Raw genomic sequence first — 21,695 nt, forward strand, 5'->3', positions numbered from 1 at the left:
ATTTTACTGTTTCTGTTTGGCAGGCCAAATAGCAAACAGATTTCTTGTCAGGTTTGCATTTATTTGAATTGACTAATTGTATTTTCTCTTTACAGTATCCTGGAAACTTGTTCATTAGCAATTAGAATTTCAATTGGGTACTGAATTTAGCCTCAGACATAGGTGGACCTAGACCATAATCAAAACTGCCTTAATGTAATCAGGTTTTATAACAACATTTCCTGTGACTGTTAAGGTCTAAGTTGCTGGAGTGAGCAGACAGGGACTAGTTACTGTGTGCAATGGATGTTAAATGTTGACTAACAGAATAGGTATAAATAGGTGCATATTTAAGTTTTCTTCCTCAATTGTTTAAAGTACACTGAACAAGTCATTTCCCAAAATGTCAAATTATCCAAGTTCAGTTCTAGTAATTTACTTAACCCTAGCCCAAAAGGATGCTACATAAAACTAACTCAGACCATCAACATTCTGAATTGTTGCTATACTGCAGTATAGCAACTTTTTTATATTCACAGAGTTGAGTCTAGCTTTCCTTCATCCTGTGATCTTTCCATGAGATGACTTTTGGAAATTATGGGTTTTTTTTTGAGGGACAGAGTCTTGCTCTGTCATCCAGGCTGGAGTGCAATGGTGTGATCTCAGCTCGCTGCAACTTCTGCCTCCTGGCTTCCTAGTAACTGGGATTACAGGAGGTGCCTGCCACCACACCTGGCTAATTTTTGTGTTTTTAGTAGAGATGGGGTTTTGTCATCTTGGCCAGGCTGGTCTTGAATTCCTGACCCCGGGTGACATGCTCACCTTGGCCTCCCAAAGTGCTGGGATTACAGGTGTGAGCCAACATCACGCCCAGCTGGGAATTGTTATTTTTTTTAATTAATTTTTTTGAGACAGTCACTGTTGCCAGGTGCCAGACTGGAGTGCAGTGGCACAATCTTGGCTCACTGCAACCTCGTTCAAGCAATTCTCCTGCCTCAGCCTCCCGAGTAGCTGGGACTGCAGGCACACGCCACCATGCCCAGCTGATTTTTAAATTTTTAGTAGAGATGGGGTTTCACCCCTGTTGGCCAGGATGGTCTCGATCTCTTGACCTTGTGATCTGCCCACCTCGGCCTCCCAAACTGCTGGGATTACAGGCATGAGCCACCATGCCCAGCTGGAAATTGTTTTTTTTAAGAATCAAATCTTCTAGTAAAAGATCACAAATTAGATGTTCTGTAGATTATTTCCTTTTCTTTAGAAAAATGAAGGGCTTGATGCTCTTTAAGAGTCTGTTGTAACTGGCTTAGACAAGCACTACTTACCCTATTATTGTATGTTTTCTTCCATTTTAGAACCACCTTGACCTAAAGGGGAAAGTACCTTGTTAGTGACAATATATATTATCTATCACTGACTATCCAGCTTCTTTAAGGTGTTAAATCTCTGCTAAAGTGTCTAACAAAACACAGTTTTGCTTTTTTTTTTTTTTTTTTTAAGACAGTCTCAATTTTGCCCAGGCGACCGGAATGGCCTGATTTCAGCTCACTGTAACCTCCGCCTCCTGGGTTCAAGCAATTATCCTGCCTCAGCCCCTAGGTAGCTTGGATTACAGGCACCTGCCACCACGCCTGGCTAATTTTTGTATTTTTAGTAGAGACAGGGTTTCACCATGTTGGCCAAGTTGGTCTCAAACTCCTCACCACAGGTGATCTGCTCACCGTGGCCTTCCAAAGTGCTGGGATTACAGGTGTGAGCTACCATGCCGAACCTGAAGTTTCACATTTAAAAAATAATTTATTGTACTACAAGTAGGTATTGGTAGAGACGAAAGCTAGAGCAGTATGACAGAATACAGTTCATGAAACTTCAAGAAGCAATGTGTCATGTAATCTTCATAGCTTACTGTCAGGATAAAGCCTTCATCTTTATATCCAAGAGCTGAATTCACCGATGTCAACACCTAAGGGAAAGTTTGAACCATGCAGTAGAGACATTAGTTATCATCACCTTGGTTACAGCTGTGTCTCATACTGTCTGCCTATAATACAGGTTTATCTCCTGTAAGTTACCAGCATATGGAACTGGAATGAATTTTTAAACTGCCTATCATGCAGACAATCAGTTTAGCTAAGAACTCTCTTGTGCTCTTTCTTTAATGGTATGTGTTGTAAGTTCTTTGCTTTCCAAAACTTTCTTCTCTTTTGCCTATGAAAAACGGTTATTAATAAGAGTAGAACCAGGGTGGAGAAGAAGCAACAACCTAAGAATATCAGTGGTTTCTTCTGCGCAAGGAATAAGCAGACAGTGCAGTCTGTGTTTCTTTGTGTCTGATTGCATCTGGAAGTACTGTTCTCAGAAAGAAAGCCGCTGCTGCTGATCACTTTGTTGTAAAACTGTATTGAGGATTTAGCTTTAAAATCAGATGTGAAGAATCCAAATCTGGGTTTAGATTTCTCTTCAGTCAGTTTGAATGCGTAATAGCCTTTGATTCTGACTTTATCAATCAGATATGCTGAAAAATATCAAATTAACATTAATCACAAATTGACTATGAAATATCTTTGAATAAGAATTTAGTTTTCATTGAAATAAGCTAAAATTATGCCCATAAAAGTAGTGATTTTTATTAGAGGTGGGGTTTTTTTTGACATTTATTCTTTTATGATCTATATAAAGGATAAGGTGAAAATGTATATAATAATAATTTAAGTCTAAAAGCAATTTGTAGTAAAACTTTGATCCATAAATAATCCAAAAACTCTTGGAGGAAAAAGCAGATTTAAGCAGAGCCATGAAGGTTGAAACTTTGGTTTAAGGGGTCACAAGCAGAAAAATGTCACCTATTTGGCCTGATTCACATGTGCTCGTGGTGCAGCCCAGGAATCACACAGTTGGTTTCTCCCACTCACTTTTGTTTGCTTAGGCTACCATGATGTGATTATTTCACATTGCATGCCTGTATCTAAACATTTCATGTACCCCATAAATGTATACACCTACTGTGTACCCACAATTTTTTTTAAAAAGCCTAGCAAGCATGCTGAAAATAATCCCAAAATAGATGACGGCGTTTATCTTGGTGAGTGAGATTTCAGGTGATTTTTAAAAAGCTTTTCTCCACGTGCCCAGTTTTCTCTAATGGGTGTATATTACTTTTATGGCTTAAAATTTTTTTCGAAGATCCCATAGTCCAGTTTTCAGAACAAAATTCAATGTTGTCAGGCACAAACCTGCTCCGCTCATTCTTTGTTCATGTCAGGTAACAGGAATCTTGCTGTGCCCAGTGTCTAAAGGGGCCTCGCCCTTACCTTTCAGCACCTCCTGGAGGTACTTCTCCAAGTAGTACTTCCGGAGCCGGTCATCCTCCAGAGCCTGGTCGTCGATGCCGCTGGCCGTGATGTAAATGTCCATATCACCGTAGTTCCTCTGGACCCACCGCAGCAGCTTGCGCGCCCCCCAGGGAATCACAGCCAGGCGCGTGGGGGAGGTCAGTCGGGTGATGTCCTGCAGAAACTGGATGTCCCTGTCCGAGTCGTAGCGGCTGCCGGCCAGCTGCTGGTGCATCACGAACCTGGTGGTGAAGTGGTTGAGCGCGCAGAAGTCGACCGCGCCCTTCAGCAGCCTTCTCTTGGCCTCTGTGAGGCGCGGCAGCGCGGAGCTGGAGAGCCCCCTCCGGTGCTTGGAGGCGATGTACTCCCTCATGGCCGCGGGGTAGTCCCCGGTCTTGAAGAGCGGTTCGGCGAACCAGGCGATCTCGAACTGCAGGAAGCGCTCGGCCGCTGTCCAGTGCGAGTCGGCGTAGGGGTTGGCGGGTTCCGCCCAGTCCGCATGCAGCGACAGCGACACGGCCCCGCGCTGGGACGGCCTGAACTCCCGGTCGTAGAGGTGCCAGGCCAGGGCGTGGGCCACCAGCAGGTTGTGCGACGCCCCGTAGGTGTCGTTGCCAGAGCGGTTGTAGATGTCGCTCAGCCGGTTAGGCTCGTTGATGGTGATCCAGAGTTTCACCAGGTCCCCCAGCTCCTGGAAGCACAGCCCCGCGTAGGCCTGGAAGGCCTCGGCTGTCTTTGGGTTCAGCCACCCCCCGCCGTGCAGCAGAGGGGCGGGGAGGCCTAGGTGGGCGTGGGTCGGATAGTACAGGGTGACCATCGCGGAGATGCCGAGCTTCAGCCCCTCAGTGACCAGGCACCTGTAATACCGCAGGGCCTGTTGGTTCACCACTGACAGGTTGCCAGTGGGAAGGACCGAGGCCCAGTCCAGAGCAAACCGGTAGTGGGTGACTTTCATCATTGCCAACATCTTAAGTTGTTTTTTGATGTTCACAAAATCTGTGCATTGAGCGGGTCGTGTTTTCAGCCTCACCCCTTCCACTCGGTGCAGCAGTCTGTTGCCGGTGGCGTTCCACACGTACAGGTGAGGATCGCTGAACTGTGGGGATGACGCCACAGACTCGGGCTGTGAAAAACAAGCTCAGGTCAGGCATGCGCTGGCAGACAGGCTCCTAGCATAAGCGGTTTGCGAGGCCTGATCTTTTTCTGCTTCTCACTGACCAAAGAAGAGAAACGAGGTATGTGCCCTTCATATGGACCTGGCTGCTCTGGCTGTTCTGGTGATGTCAAGCAAAGGCCTGATAGAACAGCCTCTCTTCCAGGTTCCCCGTCCTGTTTTGTGTTGTATTGTTTCGTTTTTGAGACTGAGTCTCTTTCTGTTGCCCATGCTGGAGTACAGTGGTGCCATCTCTGCTCACTGCAACCTCTGCCTCCCGGGTTCAAGTGATTCTCCTGCTTCAGCCTTCCAAATAGCTGAAATTACAGGCATGTGCCACCATGCCCTGCTAATATTTTTGTGTTTTTAGTAGAGATGGGGTTTCACCATGTTGGCCAGGCTGGTCTGGAACTCCTGACCTCAAGTGATCTTCCCACCTTGGCCTCCCAAAGTGCTGGCATAACAGGCATGAGCCGCCTTGCCAGGCCTCTTCCAGCCCTTGAAATCTGCCAGGGAGACCAGAAAACAGGAGGAGCCACACCCAGGCCCTGGCTTGGAAAACAAGTTGTTTGAGAAAACATTGGGAAGCCATTTTCCAGTTCATTTGACTGTAAACCCCAGGTTATATGGTGGGGTTTGATGTGAGTCTTTTCAAATGCCTCAGGAAATTGGCTTGGTACCCTCAGTTAAAAGCAATTACAGAATATAGATTCTAAACCCTGCCATAAATAGAAGACAAAGTTGAAATTCCCATTGTAGAGATTTCACTGAGAAGACAAGGCTAGTTGACTCCAGGCACAATTCCTAAAAGAGGCTGGTGAGATAGGGTAAGCAATGACTCCTTGCATTTGCTGAATGCAACTCTCTAACTTCTATTTGAAAAGTCCAAGTGATATCTCATTTGCATGCATCATGTCTTCCCGACCCATGTGCCTGTGAGAACATAGCATTGATTCATGCCACAGAATGCTGATACATTTTCTATGCTAGCCGTTTGGGTTATGGGTGGAAAGGACAGTAGAATACCCACAGAAATCCCCAAGGTTGACACTTGGATCTGATAATGTCTCATTCCCTGTCTCTCCACGAAGGAGTGAGCCCTGGACGCCTGTTCTAGTTCTGCCCTTTTGAAACTCAGGCTTGGCAACTATATAGTGATGGAGTAATCTCACCCCCCTCACAGGTGTGCTGTGAGGACTCAGTGACTCTGGGAAGGTGCTCTGGCAACTCTAATGCACTATACAAACACAATGTAGTCATGACTTGCGTTTCATTTTCCCTAGTGGCAATAATTGCCTACTAGGCCCTTGAGTCTAAATTAAAATAAAGCCCTTGACTTAAAAACATTTGCAAATTCAGGATTAATAAGGGAAAATAATAGTTCTGTACTTGTTTTAAAGTTCATTTTTTCCCCTCATGACTGAATTTAAACACACCAGGGAAAAACGATAATTAACCTTTGGTAAATATTTTCCCTCTAATTGTTTTTTCGTGTGTCATCTTTCATAGTTTAATTACAAAACCATATCGTTGCCCATTTGCCATCTGCCAACCAGTTATCTAGAACATTAAACTAAGAGAACATTGATCATGTGAGCATGAAGTTAAATCTGTATATAATTTATTTGAGTAAAATCTTCCTAGCCGAGATGGCCAGTTTCAGTGTTTTGAAAACTCAGAACATCATGGTAGTGAAGGATGTTTATAAAAGGCAGTCTTGCTATGGGGCAAGGCAAAAATCAAATAAAAATATATCTTACATTGAAAACCTTTAGAAAACATTAGTCTTAGCAAGTGTGTATGATTAATCTGCTAAGATATTAATTTTCTAGTTAAAGATGATACATCCCAATCCCAACCCCAGCTCCCAGAGCTTGTTTCTAAAATCCTATTCCCCACCAAAAGGACCCTGTACTACTTGGAGAAATGGCTTTTTCCAAGAGAAGAAAGATGAAGCTGGGGCATCTTTTGCCAGAAAATAAGGAAATGCTTAAAAACTGAAAGGAGCCGGGCGTGGTGGCTCAAGCCTGTAATCCCAGCACTTTGGGAGGCCGAGGCGGGTGGATCACGAGGTCAAGAGATCGAGACCATCCTGGTCAACATGGTGAAACCCCGTCTCTACTAAAAAAACAAAAAATTAGCTGGGCATGGTGGTGCGTGCCTGTAATCCCAGCTACTCAGGAGGCTGAGGCAGGATTGCCTGAACCCAGGAGGCGGAGGTTGCGGTGAGCCAAGATCGCGCCATTGCACTCCAACCTGGGTAACAAGAGTGAAACACCGTCTCAAAAAAAAAAAACAAAACTGAAAGGAAAATGTAGAAAAGACAGGAACAGCTTGAGGGGGTCCCATTGACTAAATCTGAAACAATTTGATCATCAAAAGGAACAATATCATGACAATAATGAATTATAAAACATCAAACTTAAAAGAATCCAGCTAATAAATGTAGAGGGAATAATCTGATTACTACAAAGGAATAGTTAAGGCAAGGTTCATGAATGAATGTTTAAACCATGAAATGAAATGCTGAGGAATAGGATATTCACAGAGTCCCAAGTATCAACATCAGATTACTTCTTTTTTTTTTTTTTTTTTTTTTTGAGGTGAAGTCTTGCTCTGTCGCCCAGGCTGGAGGGCAATGGTGCGATCTTGGCTCTAACTTCAACCTTCACCTCTGAGGTTCCACCTATGCAACAAAAGCAAGACTCCATATCAAAAAAAAAATTTTTAAATTGGCCGGTGTGGTGGCGCATGGCTATAATCCCAGCTACTTGAGAAGCTGAGGCAGGACAATCACTTGAACCCAGGAGGCAGAGGTTTCAGTGAACTGAGATCGCACCATTGCACTCCAGCCTGGGCAATGGAATGAGACTCTGTCTCAAAAAAAAATAAATAAATAAATAAAGTCAATAGTGTGGAATTGTAAAGTTCTAAAGCATTGTAGTTGGAAGACAGACCTAGGTGACCTGGGCAAGTTATGTAACCTCCCTAAATTTCAGTTTCCTTGCCTGTAAGGTGGGGGTTTTAAGATTAAGTAGGTTGGATGCAGTGGCTTGCACCTGTAATCCCAGTACTTTGGGAGGCTGAGGCAGGATGTTTGTTTGAGCCCAGGAGTTCCAGACCAGTCTGGGCAACGTAGTGAGACTCTGTACAAAAAAATCAAAAAATTAGCTGTGCATGGTGGGGTGAACCTGTAGTCCCAGGTGAAAGCTGAGGCGGGAGGATCACTTGAGGCCAGGAGGTTGAGGCTACAGTGAGCTGCGATTGTGCCACAGCACTCCAGCCTGGGTGACAGCAAGATCCCATCAAAAAAAAAAAAAAAAAAAAAAAAAAAAAAGATGAAGTATAGAGAAGGTGCATACGTAGAGCAGTTAAATAACTGTACATCTGGAAGCTTAAAGACAGTATGTTAACAGTTCACCAGCACTTGTTATCTGAGTTGATAGGTTTTACTTTCCTCCCCTATAAAATGAAGAATTTGGGATGGGAGGTCTCTGAGGTCTCACCTGGCTCTAAAAGGTGATTTCTTGATTTCCAGGTAGTGTAGATATTAATAATAACAATGGCCAGGTGCAGTGGCTCACGCCTATAATCCCAGTACTTTGGAAGGCTGCGGAGGATGGATCATGAGGTCAGGAGATTGAGACCATCCTGGCTAACATGGTGAAACCCTGTCTCCAAAAAATTAGCCAGGCATGGTGGAAGGCTCTTGTAGTCCCAGCTACTCAGGAGGCTGAGGCAGGGGAATGGCTTGAACCCGGGAGGCAGAGATTGTAGTGAGCCAAGATTGCATCACTGCATTCCAGCCTGGCGACAGTACGAGTCTCCATCTCAAAAAAAAAAAAAAAAGTAATAACTAAAAGGTGGTCTCATTTATTCACCTGGTTCTAAAAGATGAGCACCTGGCATGTGCCCAGCACTTCTCTAGTGAGGCATATAGCAGATATCAAAGCCCAAGACATCTTTGATCTCATGAGGCTCGCATTCTAGTTGGGGAAGACAGGTGTTAAATATGAAAGATATGGAAAGCACATATTATGTTAGGTGGTGGCGAGTGCGCTGTAGAAAAGCAGGAAAGGAGGATGAGAAGTGATAGGAGGGTGATTTCTGGAGTGGAGGGAAGCCTTATGGAGAAGGTGAGATTTGAGGAAACAGCTGAAGGCGGTGAGGAATGAGACATGTGGGGAGGCTCTATTGGGATATGGAGACCTCATAAGGCAAATTACCCAACTCTCTGAAACAGCGAGAATCAATTAAACAAGGCTTTTGGCAAAACAAAAATCTAAAAACAAATTTCTCTATCATTTTGACGTTACTGTTATAACAAAAACCTCACACAAAAATAACAGTTAAGTTCCCGCTAGACTGTATGCTTCTTGAGAGCAGCCTCCTGACCTGTCCATCTCCATCAGCAACTATGAGCTCTGGCCCATGAAAGGCTCTCAGCATTTATTTCCTTCTTTCTCTCACTTCTCTTTTCCCAGCTCTCCTTCATAACCTCCAAACAATTGTGGTGTTTGATATTGTCACAGCTATCTCTTAGCTGTCATTGAGTAAATGAAATAGTGTGTGCTGTTTGCCCCAGTTTATGGTTAATTTGGAAGTAACCACCTACCTTAAGAACAGATTCAGTGACACCCCAGGAGAAGTCACAGGGAAACTGTCCCTGCACATCTGGCGTGGATTCTTTTAAAGAAAAACCATTTTCTCTTATGATCTGTTTGTAGTAATGTGCTGAAGACTTAGGTTTCCGCTCTTTCTGTTTACTATTAAAATCCACATAAAATAATCCTCGGCGGGTGTTGTAAGTATCCTGCCATTCAAAGCCATCCAGGAGAGACCAGGCAGTATAACCAAACACTTGTATTTTGTCTAACCTTATTGCTGCACAGAAAAAAGAAAGGAGAGATGTTCAGAGGCCTAAACATTCTAGTTCGTGTTTACAATTTCACTAACGTGCCAGAGGGCAGCATATTGTAAAACCAACCTTTTCCCTAATTTTCAGGTCTGCTGTATTAAATAGAAAATTCATGTTTGTACTTCAAAGATGGCAATTATTTTCATCCAGACTGGTATCCCGATTCCCCCCACTCCCACTTGGAACAAGTGAATGTCACACTTAAAGGATCACATTTTAAATATTCCTGCCTGGGTATGGTGGCTCATGCCTGTAATCCAGCACTTTGGGAGGCTGAGGCGGGAGGATCACAAGGTCAGGAGTTCGAGACCAGCCTGGCCAACATAGTGAAACCCTGTCCCTACTAAAAATATAAAAATTAGCTCAGCGTGGTGGCGGGTGCCTGTATTCCCAGCTACTTGGGAGGCCAAGGCAGGAGAATTGCTTGAACCCCAGAGGCAGAGGTTACAGTGAGCCGAGACCATGGCACTGCACTCTAGCCTGGGCTACAGAGCGAGACTCTGTCTCAAAAAAACAAACAAAAAAAAATTCCTGAAACTTGGTGTGCAAATCTGTGTCAGAGGGCATGGTAATTTCCAGAGTTCTTTGGGACCAATGCAGATGTCTGCCTGTGACCAAGAGTTTCTTATTTCAAGTTTGAGTTGGTTCTTGTTTGTGGATAAGCTACTCATTCTAGGAAACTATCCTTCAAGGAGTTAAAAAAAAATCTGCTTTTAGAATGAACATAAGTGAATGTAGACATAAGGAGGTAAAAGAAGAAAAGTGATGTAAGAGAATGGGAACTGGCTGGGCTGAGGAGCTTACCCTACTGTGCCCCAGGGAGCATGCTATTGGGCAAGTTTCTTGGCCTCAGTTTCCTCATTTGTAAACAGAAAAGATTGGAAAATAGAATCTCTAAGGACTTTTCTAGGTTTAAAACTCTGATTCAATAACTTGTAGGAATTGTGTAAAAATGAAATACAAAAATCAACAGGCTGGGCACAGTGGCTCACGCCTGCCCAGCACTTTGGGAGGCTGAGGCAGGTGGATCACCTGAAGTCAGGAGTTCGAGACCAGCCTGGCCAACATAGTGAAACCCTGTCTCTACTAAAAATACAAAACTTAGCTGGCGATGGTGGCGGGCATCTGTAATCCCAGCTACTTTGGGAGGCTAAGGCAGGAGAATCACTTGAACCTAGGAGGCAGAGTTTGGAATGAGCTGAGATCACACCATTGCACTCCAGCCTGGGCAACAAGAATGAAACTCTATCTCAAAAAAAAAAGGAAAAAAGAAAAGAAAATCAACAGCAGCAGTTCAAACAACAACTACCCAAATTAACCATGAATCCTTTTTCTTTCTTAAAATATTTCTTTTTTTTTTTTTTTTTTTTTTTGAGACGGAGTTTCGCTCTTGTTACCCAGGCTGGAGTGCAATGGCGCGATCTTGGCTCACCGCAACCTCCGCCTCCTGGGTTCAGGCAATTCTCCTGCCTCAGCCTCCTGAGTAGCTGGGATTACAGGCACGTGCCACCATGCCCAGCTGATTTTTTGTAGTTTTAGTAGAGACGGGGTTTCACCGTGTTGACCAGGATGGTCTCGATCTCTTGACCTCGTGATCCACCCGCCTCGGCCTCCCAAAGTGCTGGGATTACAGGCGTGAGCCACCGCGCCCGGCCAAAATATTTCACTTCTCTCATAAAAATGCCTCCTCATCTCCGCATTTTTGAGATTTCATCACTGACATTTTTTTCCTAAAATGAGGAAATTCCAGGCCAAGGGTCTCCAAGAAGATAAATATGTTCAACAGGCCCTGGTTCTTGTCCATAGCTGTTGTAGGGTCCTCAGGAGAGGTGGAATGGTAACACCTGGGAAATGGACACCCCTCCTGCCCACGTGCATGGCATTTGACCCAGACCCCGTAGGCAGAGCCCTCGGACTTGGACCCCATGTGCGTGACCCGTAGGTGGGCATGGCTTGATTCGATGCTGCTCCTTCCTGCAACTTAGGGCAGCAGGGGCTTGTTTTCCCTCAGGACCCTCCCTGAAGGCTCTCTCCAGAAACACCTGGGATTTTCCTCCTGTTTTGTGACTTCTAAAGAGAGCAACAGAATTTTAGAAAATCCACAGAGAATTCCTTTATATGAGAGTGCAATAGAGCCCAATTCCAGGAAACAGAACCATCGTAACCTGAGCTTGTCTTCTGCCCCATTGTTTCTATCAGCCACCTGTAGATGTCACTACTTGAGTAATAGAAAAGGAGAGAGAGGCTAGGTGGGGGCCAGAAGTCTCAGGGAGCAGTAAAAACAACTCATTTTGTCTTCAGACGTTTTCATTATATGGTCATGTAATACAGTATAAAGATCACCATTTCAAGAAAAACTTTCAACATCTTAGAATAAAGTACTACTGTTAGGAAACTTAAAGCAAATCTCTTTTAGTATGGTGTCCTTTGTAAATAATGAAACAGCATCTTCCTGCCAATTAAGGATGTAGCTCTAGTGTGAAAGGATTCTGTTCTCAAACTTTTATTTAAAAAAGGACATGGGAATAACATTAAAAAGTGCTCTCAACATTGGACAATGCAATGGCTGGGCACGGTGGCTCACGCCTGTAATCCCAGCACTTTGGGAAGCCAAGGCAGGTGGATCACCTGAGGTCAGGAGTTCGAGGCTAGCCTGGCCAACATGGTGAAACCCTGTCTCTACTGAAAATACAAAACTTAGTTGGGCATGGTGGCAGGCACCTATAATCCCAAGTACTTGGTAGGCTGAGGCAGGAGAATCGCTTAAACCCGAGAGGCAGAGGTTGCAGTGAGCCGATATCGTGCTGTTGTGCTCCAGCCTGGGCCATAGAGTGAGACTTTGTCTCAAGAGAGAGAGAAAAAAAAAGGACAATACAAAAGCCCAGGCTGGGCATGGTGGCTCACGCCTGCAATCCCAGGACTTTGGTAGGCCGAGGTGGGCAGATCACTTGAGGCCTGGAGTTCGAGACCAGCCTGGCCAACATGGTGAAACGCCTGTCTCTACTAAAAATACAAAAATTAGCTGGACATGGTGGCAGACGCCTGTAATCCCAGCCACTCTGGAGGCTGAGACAGGAGAGTCACTCGAACTCAGGAGACAGAGGTTGCAGTGAGCCGAGATGGTGCCACTGCACTCCAGTCTGGGCGACAAAGTCAGATTCCATTAAAAAAAAAAAAGCCCAACAATAATAGTTCTGTATTCAAAGATGACTTTAAATATCCCGTAAGTTTTCAGAAATTTAAAAAAATTAAACAACTCTACAACCAACCTTGAAGCACCTGGCTGAGGAAATTCTTCATCATGTAGATGGCCGTGGTGTCTTCTGTTTTCACATGACTGTCTGTGAACCAGCCATTCTCAGTAATCAAGATTCGAGGGTTGTCGTATTCCAGTTTAATCCAGTTCAGCGCTTCTCTTAAATTGAGTGAAATATTTTGCCCCATTTTATCCATGGTGTTTAGGGGCTTGAAGTTGTTGGGTCCAAAAGAAAAGGCAAAGAAGTCAGCTGTGCCTCTCACCTCATTCTTCTCTGCTTCAGAGAAAAGGGGTAGAATGGAGAGCAACCGCTTTTTCATCCCCTCCGGATAGTCACCATCCCCATGGATAGGGTTGGCAAACCATCCAAGCACAGAAACCATGGATTGTTGACATTTGGATATATCCATCACGTTTTCCGACCGGTGTGGCTCGATCCAATGAGATCCCAATGTGATGGATAACCAACCGTTCTGATATGGGCGGAAATGTGTGTTGTAGTTATGCCAAACTTTTGAATGAGCCTAAAAGAAGAAAATAACATTGATCTTTATTGTCCTCCCTTACAAGGGCTCTAACATGGCTGGTAAATGGTCTTTTCATGAATAAAATTAATGCAGCATAGAGTGATTCGGAGGAAAGCTGCCAGGGAGGCCCTGATGACCTCAAAGTCTGTTCTCTATGCCCCTAGTGCTTCCAACCTAAAATTTCTGCTATAGGAGAGCTGGAGGCTGGCAGGAAGCCTAGTCTGGGTCTTACTTCTCCTCTACCTCGCCCCCTTCCCAGGCCTTCTTGGGGTCGGATGTAGGGTTTCCTCCTCTACATAAGAAGACACAGAGCAGTTATTTTTTTATTTTTTTGAGACGGAGTTTTGCTCTTGTTGCCCAGGCTAAAGTGCAATGGTACGATCTCGGCTCACTGCAACCTCTGCTTCCCGGATCCAAGGGATTCTCCTGCCTTAGCCTCCCAAATAGGTAGGATTACAGGAGCCCACCACCATGCCTGGCTGATTTTTGTATTTTTAGTAGAGATGGGGTTTCGCCATGTTGCCAGGCTGGTCTTGAACTTCTGACCTCAGTGATTCACCCATCTTGGTCTCCCAGAGTGCTGGGATTACAGGCGTGAGGCACTGAGCCTGGCCTAATTTTTGTATTTTTAGGAGAGATGGGGTTTCACCATATTGGTCAGGCTGGTCTTGAACTCCTGACCTCAGGTGATCCACCCTCCTTGGCCTCCCAGAGTGCTGGGATTATAGGCATGAACCACCATTATAGGCATGGCCCACAGCATTGATCTTTCACCATTTTATGGAATCTCCCTTTGGTCCTAATTTAGAAGTCCAGGACAGCACAGGCTCTGAATCCTATAAATGAGTAATAATAGAGCCCACCTCCTAGGGATGTTGTGAGGATTGAGTGAATTAACATATGTACACAGCTTTAGAATGATGCCTGGCACAGAGTAAGCTCTATATAAGCCTTAGCTATTATTGCTATGATTATTAAAGGGTGGTCGGCACCACCCACAGCAGAAGACCAATGGAAAGAGTGTGAGCTTTGGGGTCAGCACACCTAGGCTTGAAATTTATGTACTTACTGTGTAACCTTAGGAAAGTCACTTAACCTTTCTGAAACCTCTTAGTATTCTCAGTTGTAGAATGAGGTTAGTAACAACAATATCCACCAGGCACGGTGGCTCACACTTGTAATCCCAGCACTTTGGGAGGCCGAGGCTGGTGGATCACCTGAGGTTGGGAGTTCGAGACTAGTGTGGCCAACATGGTGAAACCCTGTCTCTACTAAAACTACAAAAATTAGCTGGGCATAGTGGCAGGCACCTGTAATCCCAGCTACTTGGGAGGCTAAGGCAGGAGAACTGCTGGAGGTTGCAACGAGCAGAGATCTTGCCATTGTTCTCCAGCCTGGGTGACAAGAGCAAAACTCTGTTTAAAAAAAAAAAAAAATCTTCTGGAAGGTTGATGTCAATTTATATACATGAAGTAAGTAGCATAGAATAGACCACATAGGAGGTACTGCCAAAAGGTGGACATTATTATTATTGGTCCCCCTGGAGTTTGCATTTCCAGTTGTGCTCTCTTATAACACAGCCTCGTGATGGGTTTCTGGTGCATTTCACATTACAGACACTTCCTGAGCACTTACTTCAGTGCCTGGCTTGCCCTGCCCTGAGAGGGTGAGACAGATGGCACAGGAACTTACCCTCAGAAAGTGTCGTAGCGGGAAAATAAGGATGCAGCATGTGAAAGAGAAACATAAATGGCATTAAATATGGCATTAAATTAAAAAAAAATTAAAAGCCAGAATCCATGGCTCAGCTAACAGTCACAGCCATAGCTGAAGGCACAAACATTAAGGACTCCAGTTAAGGACTCCATGCCAGTTAAATGCCAAGGCCACTTCTGTGTCCCAGCTAGCTGTGGAATTGTCCTTCATCTGTGTCAGAGCCACTATCTTCCCCTCAGCAATTCACTAGCTTGTCTCTTGACATCTTTCCCCTGGTCTCTCAATTTCTCCACTATTTGAGTGTTTCTTTTTTTTCCTTTGAGACAGAGTCTTGCTCTGTCACCCAGGCTGGAGTGCAGTGGTACCATCTCAGCTCATTCAACCCCTACCTCTTGGGTTCAAGTGAACCTCCTACCTCAGCCTCCCTAGTAGCTGAGACTACAAGCAAATGCCATCACGCCTGGCTAATTTTCATATTATTAGCAGAGATGGGGATCTACCATGTTGACCAGGCTGGTCTCAAATTCCTGACCTCAGGTGATCCACCTGCCTCGGCTTCCCAAAGTGCTGGGATTACAGGCATGAGCCACCAGGCCTGGCCTCCACTATTTGTGTGTTTCTAAAACAAATGCACAAAGCCGTTATCTTTAACACACAGAGCCAGCTTTCAGTTTTGTTCTGTAGCTTTTCCCTTGCTCACTGGAGATGTTTTATATCAGGATAAACTAACTGATACTGCCTTTTTTGTAGGTCAAAGACAATCAAATATGAACAATGGATTCAAACCAGATAGATCCTGTGGACCCTGAAAATGTTCCATAAACCCTGTTAGATGGGGAAAATAGGCATTGAGGTAAGGGGTGAGGATTCTGAAATGTGCCATCCTGCTTTATGCAAGAAAAACAAATTTAAATAATTTCCTGAAAGATTTTCTGAAGGAATAGATGCCTTGAGGTATACCTCTGTCCACCTGTCCTTACTCAATTTTCATTGGAAGATTCTGGTACCATTTAGCACCCAGGTGTTCCCAAGGATCCTTAAGAATGCTTTCCTCTTGGTCTGTTGGATGGCTCACACCTGTAATCCCAACACTTTGGGAGGCCAAGGTAGGAGGATCGCTTGAGCTCAGGAACTCGAGATCAGCTTGGGCAACCTGGCAAAACCCCACCTCTACAAAAAATACAAAAATTAGCCAGGTGTGGTGGTGCATGCCTGTAGTCCCAGCTACTCAGGAGGCTGAGGCGGGAGGATCATTTGAACGAGGGAGGTGGAGGTTGCGGTGAGATCGCACCATTGCATTCCAGCCTGGGCAACGGAGTGACACCCTGACTCAAGAAACAAACAAACAACTTTCCTGCGGGGCGCAGTGGCTCACACCTGTAATCCTAACACTGGGAGGTCAAGTTGGGTGGATCTCTTGAGGTCAGGAGTTTGAGACCAGCCTGGCCAACATGGCGAAACCCTGTCTCTACTAAAAAAATACGAAAATTAGCTGGGCGTAGTGGTGTGGTGCTCGTTTGTAGTCCCAGCTACTCAGGAGGCTGAGGCAGGAGAAAAGCTTGAACCCGGGAGGCGGAGGTTGCAGTGAGCCGAGATTAAGCCACTGCACTCCTGCCTGGTGACAGAACGAGACTTTGTCTCAAACAACAACAACAACAACAACAAGGAAAAACTTTCCTTTCAGAGAGGTGTTCAGAATGTAGCCTCCTTCCCTGTCTCCAACTGTGATTGCAACTTCTGGAGGAAATCACAGCAGAGCCTGGGACAGACACTAACTTAAATGGTTTCAGCTAGTCTTTCTGGGTTTTTTGGGGGCTAGAATCACAACAGAAAGTCTTGAGAACCACTTTTTTTTTTTCCTGATTAGAAACAAAAGCAGTCATACATTACTAGGATTCAAAGGAGGGCATTCTTTGCTTTTTTCTAACCCCTTTTTCTAGTCACTTAATCCCTTGGTAGCCTTAGAGCTGTCATCCATAGAAGACCCAGTGACCAGCACCTCCGTTTAGGGCTGTTGTACACCTCTCTATGCAAGCTGGAAAGCACTGAGCACATGTAGGATTCTGAGCTATAAACTAGTTGCTTTGCAAATTTAGTGTCTTGCCTTGGCAGACACTAAATTTCAGTGATTGTATGAAAGATGACCTAAGTTGTGCTAAAAATCTTGTATACCTCAGCCTTTGAATGAGAAACAGTAGAGCTCAGAAAACATGTCTTTGCAATAGCTTTCCGTGCATGTTTTCTGGATAGGCATATGCATGTGTTGTCAAGGTGACCTTCACGGTCCACAGTGTCTCTTTCACCTTTGCTGCTATTTGCATAGGCTATCAAGGTACCTAGGGTTATCTTTGCTCTGGGCTGAAGACAGCGTCTTCATTCTCATGTAGAGAATGTGGGGGAGGTCCTCTGTGCGGTACTTTTGGTTATAACTTGATCCTATTTGCCAAGTAACAAGGTAACAAGTTTTGCTTCCAGATCGTGAGTTTGCCATATCCATCTATGTGTGTTCTTTGGTCAGACACTCATAAAAGAGATCTGTTGGGAAAATTAAGATGGGGTTAGTAGGGGAGTGCACCCTGGGCTCTGCAACCTTGCACAACAGCCATTCTACAATTTTCCAAGGTCACCCTGTAACTTGTACAAGGCCAGCTACCTTTGTAATGATTGATTTAAGAGAGCTTCAACCTTTGTTCTTTAGATTCAGTAGCTTGAAGGGAAAGTCAGCTTCTTTTTTTTTTTTTTTGGAGCCACTATCAGGGCCTAATGTCATTGAGAGACAGCCAGGACTTAATAGCTCATTCTGTTTCCTCCTCCAATCTAATGTGGCAGCATTTTTTTTGATGCCCCTGAAAGTCCAGACTCAGATAAATTCTGTGGATGTTAGGAAACAAATAAGATAGCAGGCACAACTTTAGACATAGATGAAGAGGGGATTAGGAGGCAGAGGAAGACATGATGGGACACTGTTGGAAAGATAGGTTGAAGACAGATAAGCAACCCTAACGCATCACACCAGTGTATTCAAGGAACCCTCAGCCAGTGGTCAAAAGTTCCATTTCCAAATCTGTGCATTATTTTAGTCACATTTTGGCTGAAATATCTTCATGTGTACTGTAAAAGTGCCTGTTGTTAAAGCTATTTAATAGACTATTAAGTAACAACAGTTCAAGAAAGTTTATTTAAAAACTCTACAAGCATAACAAAATATGTTTATATTTCTGTGTTCCCACCCAGGCCTTCCAAATATATTTCTCAGCTAAAATCACTTTAAGGCTGAGTGTGGTGGTTCACACCTGTAATTCTAGCACTTTGGGAGGCAGAGGAGGGCGGGATCACCTGAGGTCAGGAGTTCGAGACCAGCCTGACCAACATGGTGAAACCCCGTTTCTACTAAAAAATACAAAAATTAGCTGGGTATGGTGGCAGACACCTGTAATCACAGCTACTCAGGAGGCTGAGGAAGGAGAATTTCTTGAACCCTGGAAGTCAGGGGCTGCAGTGAGCTGAGATCATGCCACTGCACTCCAGCCTGGGAGACAAGAGCAAAACTCCATATTGAAATAATTAAACAAATAAATAAATAAATAAAAATTAAAAAAAATCACTTTAAACATTTTCCATGTTGTTTTTGGATTTCAGAATATCTTAGTATAACAATTCACTGATTTGATGAAATATGATTTACTTAGTCATCTCTTTTGGTAAAAATTTATTTTTCTTTTTTCTTTTATTTTTTTTTGAGACAGAGTTTCGCTCTAGTTGCCCAGGCTGGAGTGCAATGGTGTGATCTCGGCTCACTAGAACCTCCACCTCACGGGTTCAAGTGATTCTCCTGCCTCAGCCTCTGGAGTAGCTGGGATTACAGGCATGCACCACCACGCCTGGCTAATTTTGTATTTTTAGTAGAGATGAGGTTTCATCATGTTGGTCAGGCTGATATCGAACTCCTGTCCTCAGGTGATCAGCCCGCCTCAGCCTCCCAAAGTGCTGGGATTACAGGCGTGAGCCACCACGCCTGGCAAAAATTTATTTTTCTTCATTCCTTTGTTATTTCTTTTTCTGTCATAAATGTTTCAATAACTAACTTTGGACATATATCTTGTAATTTATTTGAATCATTTCCTTTCATTAATCCCAGGAATGGACTACCTATTTCTTTTTTTTTTTTTTTTTTTTNAGGCTGAGAAAGCCTCCAAGAAACAGAGGCAGCCAGGGACGTGATTCCAACACTTTGGGAGGCCAAGGTGGGTGGATCGTTTGAGGTCAGGAGTTCCAGACCAACCTGGCCAACATGGTGAAACCCTGTCTCTACTAAAAATGCAAAAATTAGCTGGTGGTAGTGGCACATGTCTGTAATCCCAGCTACTTGAGGGGCTAAGGCAGGAGAATTGCTCGAGCCCGGAAGGCGGAGGTTACGGTGAGCTGATCGCCACTGAGCTCCAGTCTGGTCGACTAAGTGAGACCCTTTTTTTTTGATGGAGTCTCGTTCCGTTGCCCAGCCTGGGATCTCAGCTCACAGCAACCTCCACCTCCCAGGTTCAAGCAATTCTCCTGCCTCAACCTCCAGAGTAGCTGGGATTATAAGCACGGGCCACCAAGCCCAGCTAATTTTTTTTTGTATTTTTAGTAGAGATGGGGTTTTGCCATGTTGGCCAGGCTGGTCTTGAACTCCTGACCTTGAGTGATCTACCCACCTCGGCCTCCTAAACTGCTGGGACTACAGGCATGAACCACCATGCTTGGCCGGAGTCATGGTTTTGACTGGGGCGCCCCTCGGAACTCAAAATGGAGAACTCAAACGGAGAACTCATCAGCATTACCTTATGTTTCATTCTGTTCATTACACAAAGCTATATAGCAAAAACATGTTTAGATAAGTCATTTTTATTTGTCTAAGTTTCCTTCAACCTCTGGCTATTTTATCCCTTTTGACACTCTTCATTCATTTACTTTGATTATTCACATCTACAAACATTTATTTAACAAATACAAGGCACTGTAATAGACATTTAGGAAAACAAGGTAGCCCTGCCTTCGGGTGACCTGTGATGTCTAACAGGAGAAAATACAGAAATGAGTGATATAAAAATAGTATGCTTTTACATTTTGATTATTCAGAAATAACTGAAACTAAATGTAATAATATGATTCAAAAATCACTATATATATGTATATGTTTATGTGTACCTATACGTAGAAAAAAATTGGACATTGAACAAACTGCTAGCAGTGGTTACTTCCATGGTGTGGGGTTAGGGAGTAAGGAAAAAGAGAACCATTATTTTTAACCATGTCTTTCTATATTGTTTGAATGTTTTGCAATACAAATGCATTATTTTTGTAATTTAAAAAAGTTGGGTTGGGCATGGTCATTCATACTTGTAATCCCAGCACTTTGGAAGGCTGAAGTGGGAGGATCATTTGAACCCAGGAGTTCAAGATCGGTCTGGGCAACAAGAGCCAGACCTTGTCTCTACAAAAACTAAAAATGTTAGCTGGGAGTGCCTGTAGTCCCAGCTACTCAGGAGGCTGAGGCAGGAGGATCGTTTGAGTCTGGGAAGTTGGGGCTGCAGTGAGCCATGATCGTGCCACTGCACTCCAGCCTGGGCAACAGAATAAGACCCTATCTTGGCAAAAAAAAAAAAAAAAAAAAAAAGGTGCTACTCATCTACGTGGCACTATAGGGGAAATAACATTGGTCTTGAAAGCAGGAGACCTGGGCTCTTGTATTAGCTCTGCTGACTCATTAGCTTTCGGATCTTGGACAGATCATTTCACCGTCAGAGACCTCTTTTTCCCTTCATTCTACTGAGCTAAAAATAAATACCCTAGAGAATTGTTGTGAAGCTCAAATAAGGTAATAATATCTGTGAAGACCCTGTGAAAATGACACAAATGTAAATCTGAAGTACTTTGAAAGAGCAAGCTGAAAATAATTTAACTTGCTGTAGAAAATCATGATGGAAACTGTGAACGTGAAGAGCGTTCTGCAAATAGCTCCTAAGCTCTTACCTCTCAAGGCTCATGGCTGAACATGTTTGCCTTCATTTATTGTTTGCAGCTTATCGAGTTTTACTCATTGTCCTTTTGGGATTAATTTTAATTTGATTCATTTTCATCTACTCAGCTGTTCTTTATATTGGCATCAAGTTGATTTTTTTTTTAGGGGGACAAAGTCTCCCTCTGTCACCCAGGCTGGAGTGCAGTGGTATGATCTGGGCTCACTGCAGCCTCTGCCTCCAGGGTTCAAGCGATTCTCCTGCCTCAGCCTCCCGAGTAGGTGGGACTACAGGTGCCTGTTACCATGCCCGGCTAATTTTTGTATTTTTAGTAGAGACAGGGTTTCGCCATGTTTGCCAGGCTGATCTTGAACTCCTGAGCTCAAGTGATCGACGCACCTTGGCCTCCAAAAGTGCTGGGATTACAGGCATGAGCCACTGTGCCCAGCCTCCAGTTGATTTTTTGTTTATTTTTTGTTTTGTAAAGACAACTTCTCACTATGTTACCTAGGCTGGTATTGGACTCCTGGCCTCAAGCAATCCTTCAGCCTTAGCCCCTGTCTCTGTGCCCAGCCTACTATCAAGTTTTATGTTAATTATAAATGCTGCTCTTCATGATTGTTTAACATTCATTTATTCATCTATGCTGCAGTTTACAAATATTTATTGGATGTGGTGGCTCACATCTGTACTCCAGCACTTTGGGAGGCCAAGGTGGGAGGATCGTTTGAGGTCAGGAGTTTAAAACTAGTCTGGGCAATATAGTGAGACTCTCTTTCTCTATTAAAAATTAAGAAAATTAGGGCCAATCGGGG

General features: G+C 44.1%; 1 protein-coding gene across 1 annotated transcript in view; it reads right to left on the bottom strand.

The window, feature by feature from the left end:
- Positions 1-1,323: 1,323 nt before the first annotated feature.
- Positions 1,324-21,695, bottom strand: part of KLB (klotho beta) — a 41,075-nt gene continuing 20,703 nt past the window's right edge. Inside the window, exons 2-5 of the mRNA XM_017527256.2 lie at positions 12,652-13,162; positions 9,080-9,348; positions 3,291-4,434; positions 1,324-2,494 (exon numbers count right to left, since the gene is read on the bottom strand). Coding sequence (XP_017382745.1) covers positions 2,106-2,494; positions 3,291-4,434; positions 9,080-9,348; positions 12,652-13,162 — 2,313 coding nt within the window. The 3' untranslated portion in view covers positions 1,324-2,105. The remainder of the gene's footprint in view (positions 2,495-3,290; positions 4,435-9,079; positions 9,349-12,651; positions 13,163-21,695) is intronic.

Source organism: Cebus imitator, unplaced genomic scaffold, assembly GCF_001604975.1.
Source record: "Cebus imitator isolate Cc_AM_T3 unplaced genomic scaffold, Cebus_imitator-1.0 Scaffold47, whole genome shotgun sequence".
Taxonomy (NCBI): Eukaryota; Metazoa; Chordata; class Mammalia; order Primates; family Cebidae; genus Cebus; species Cebus imitator.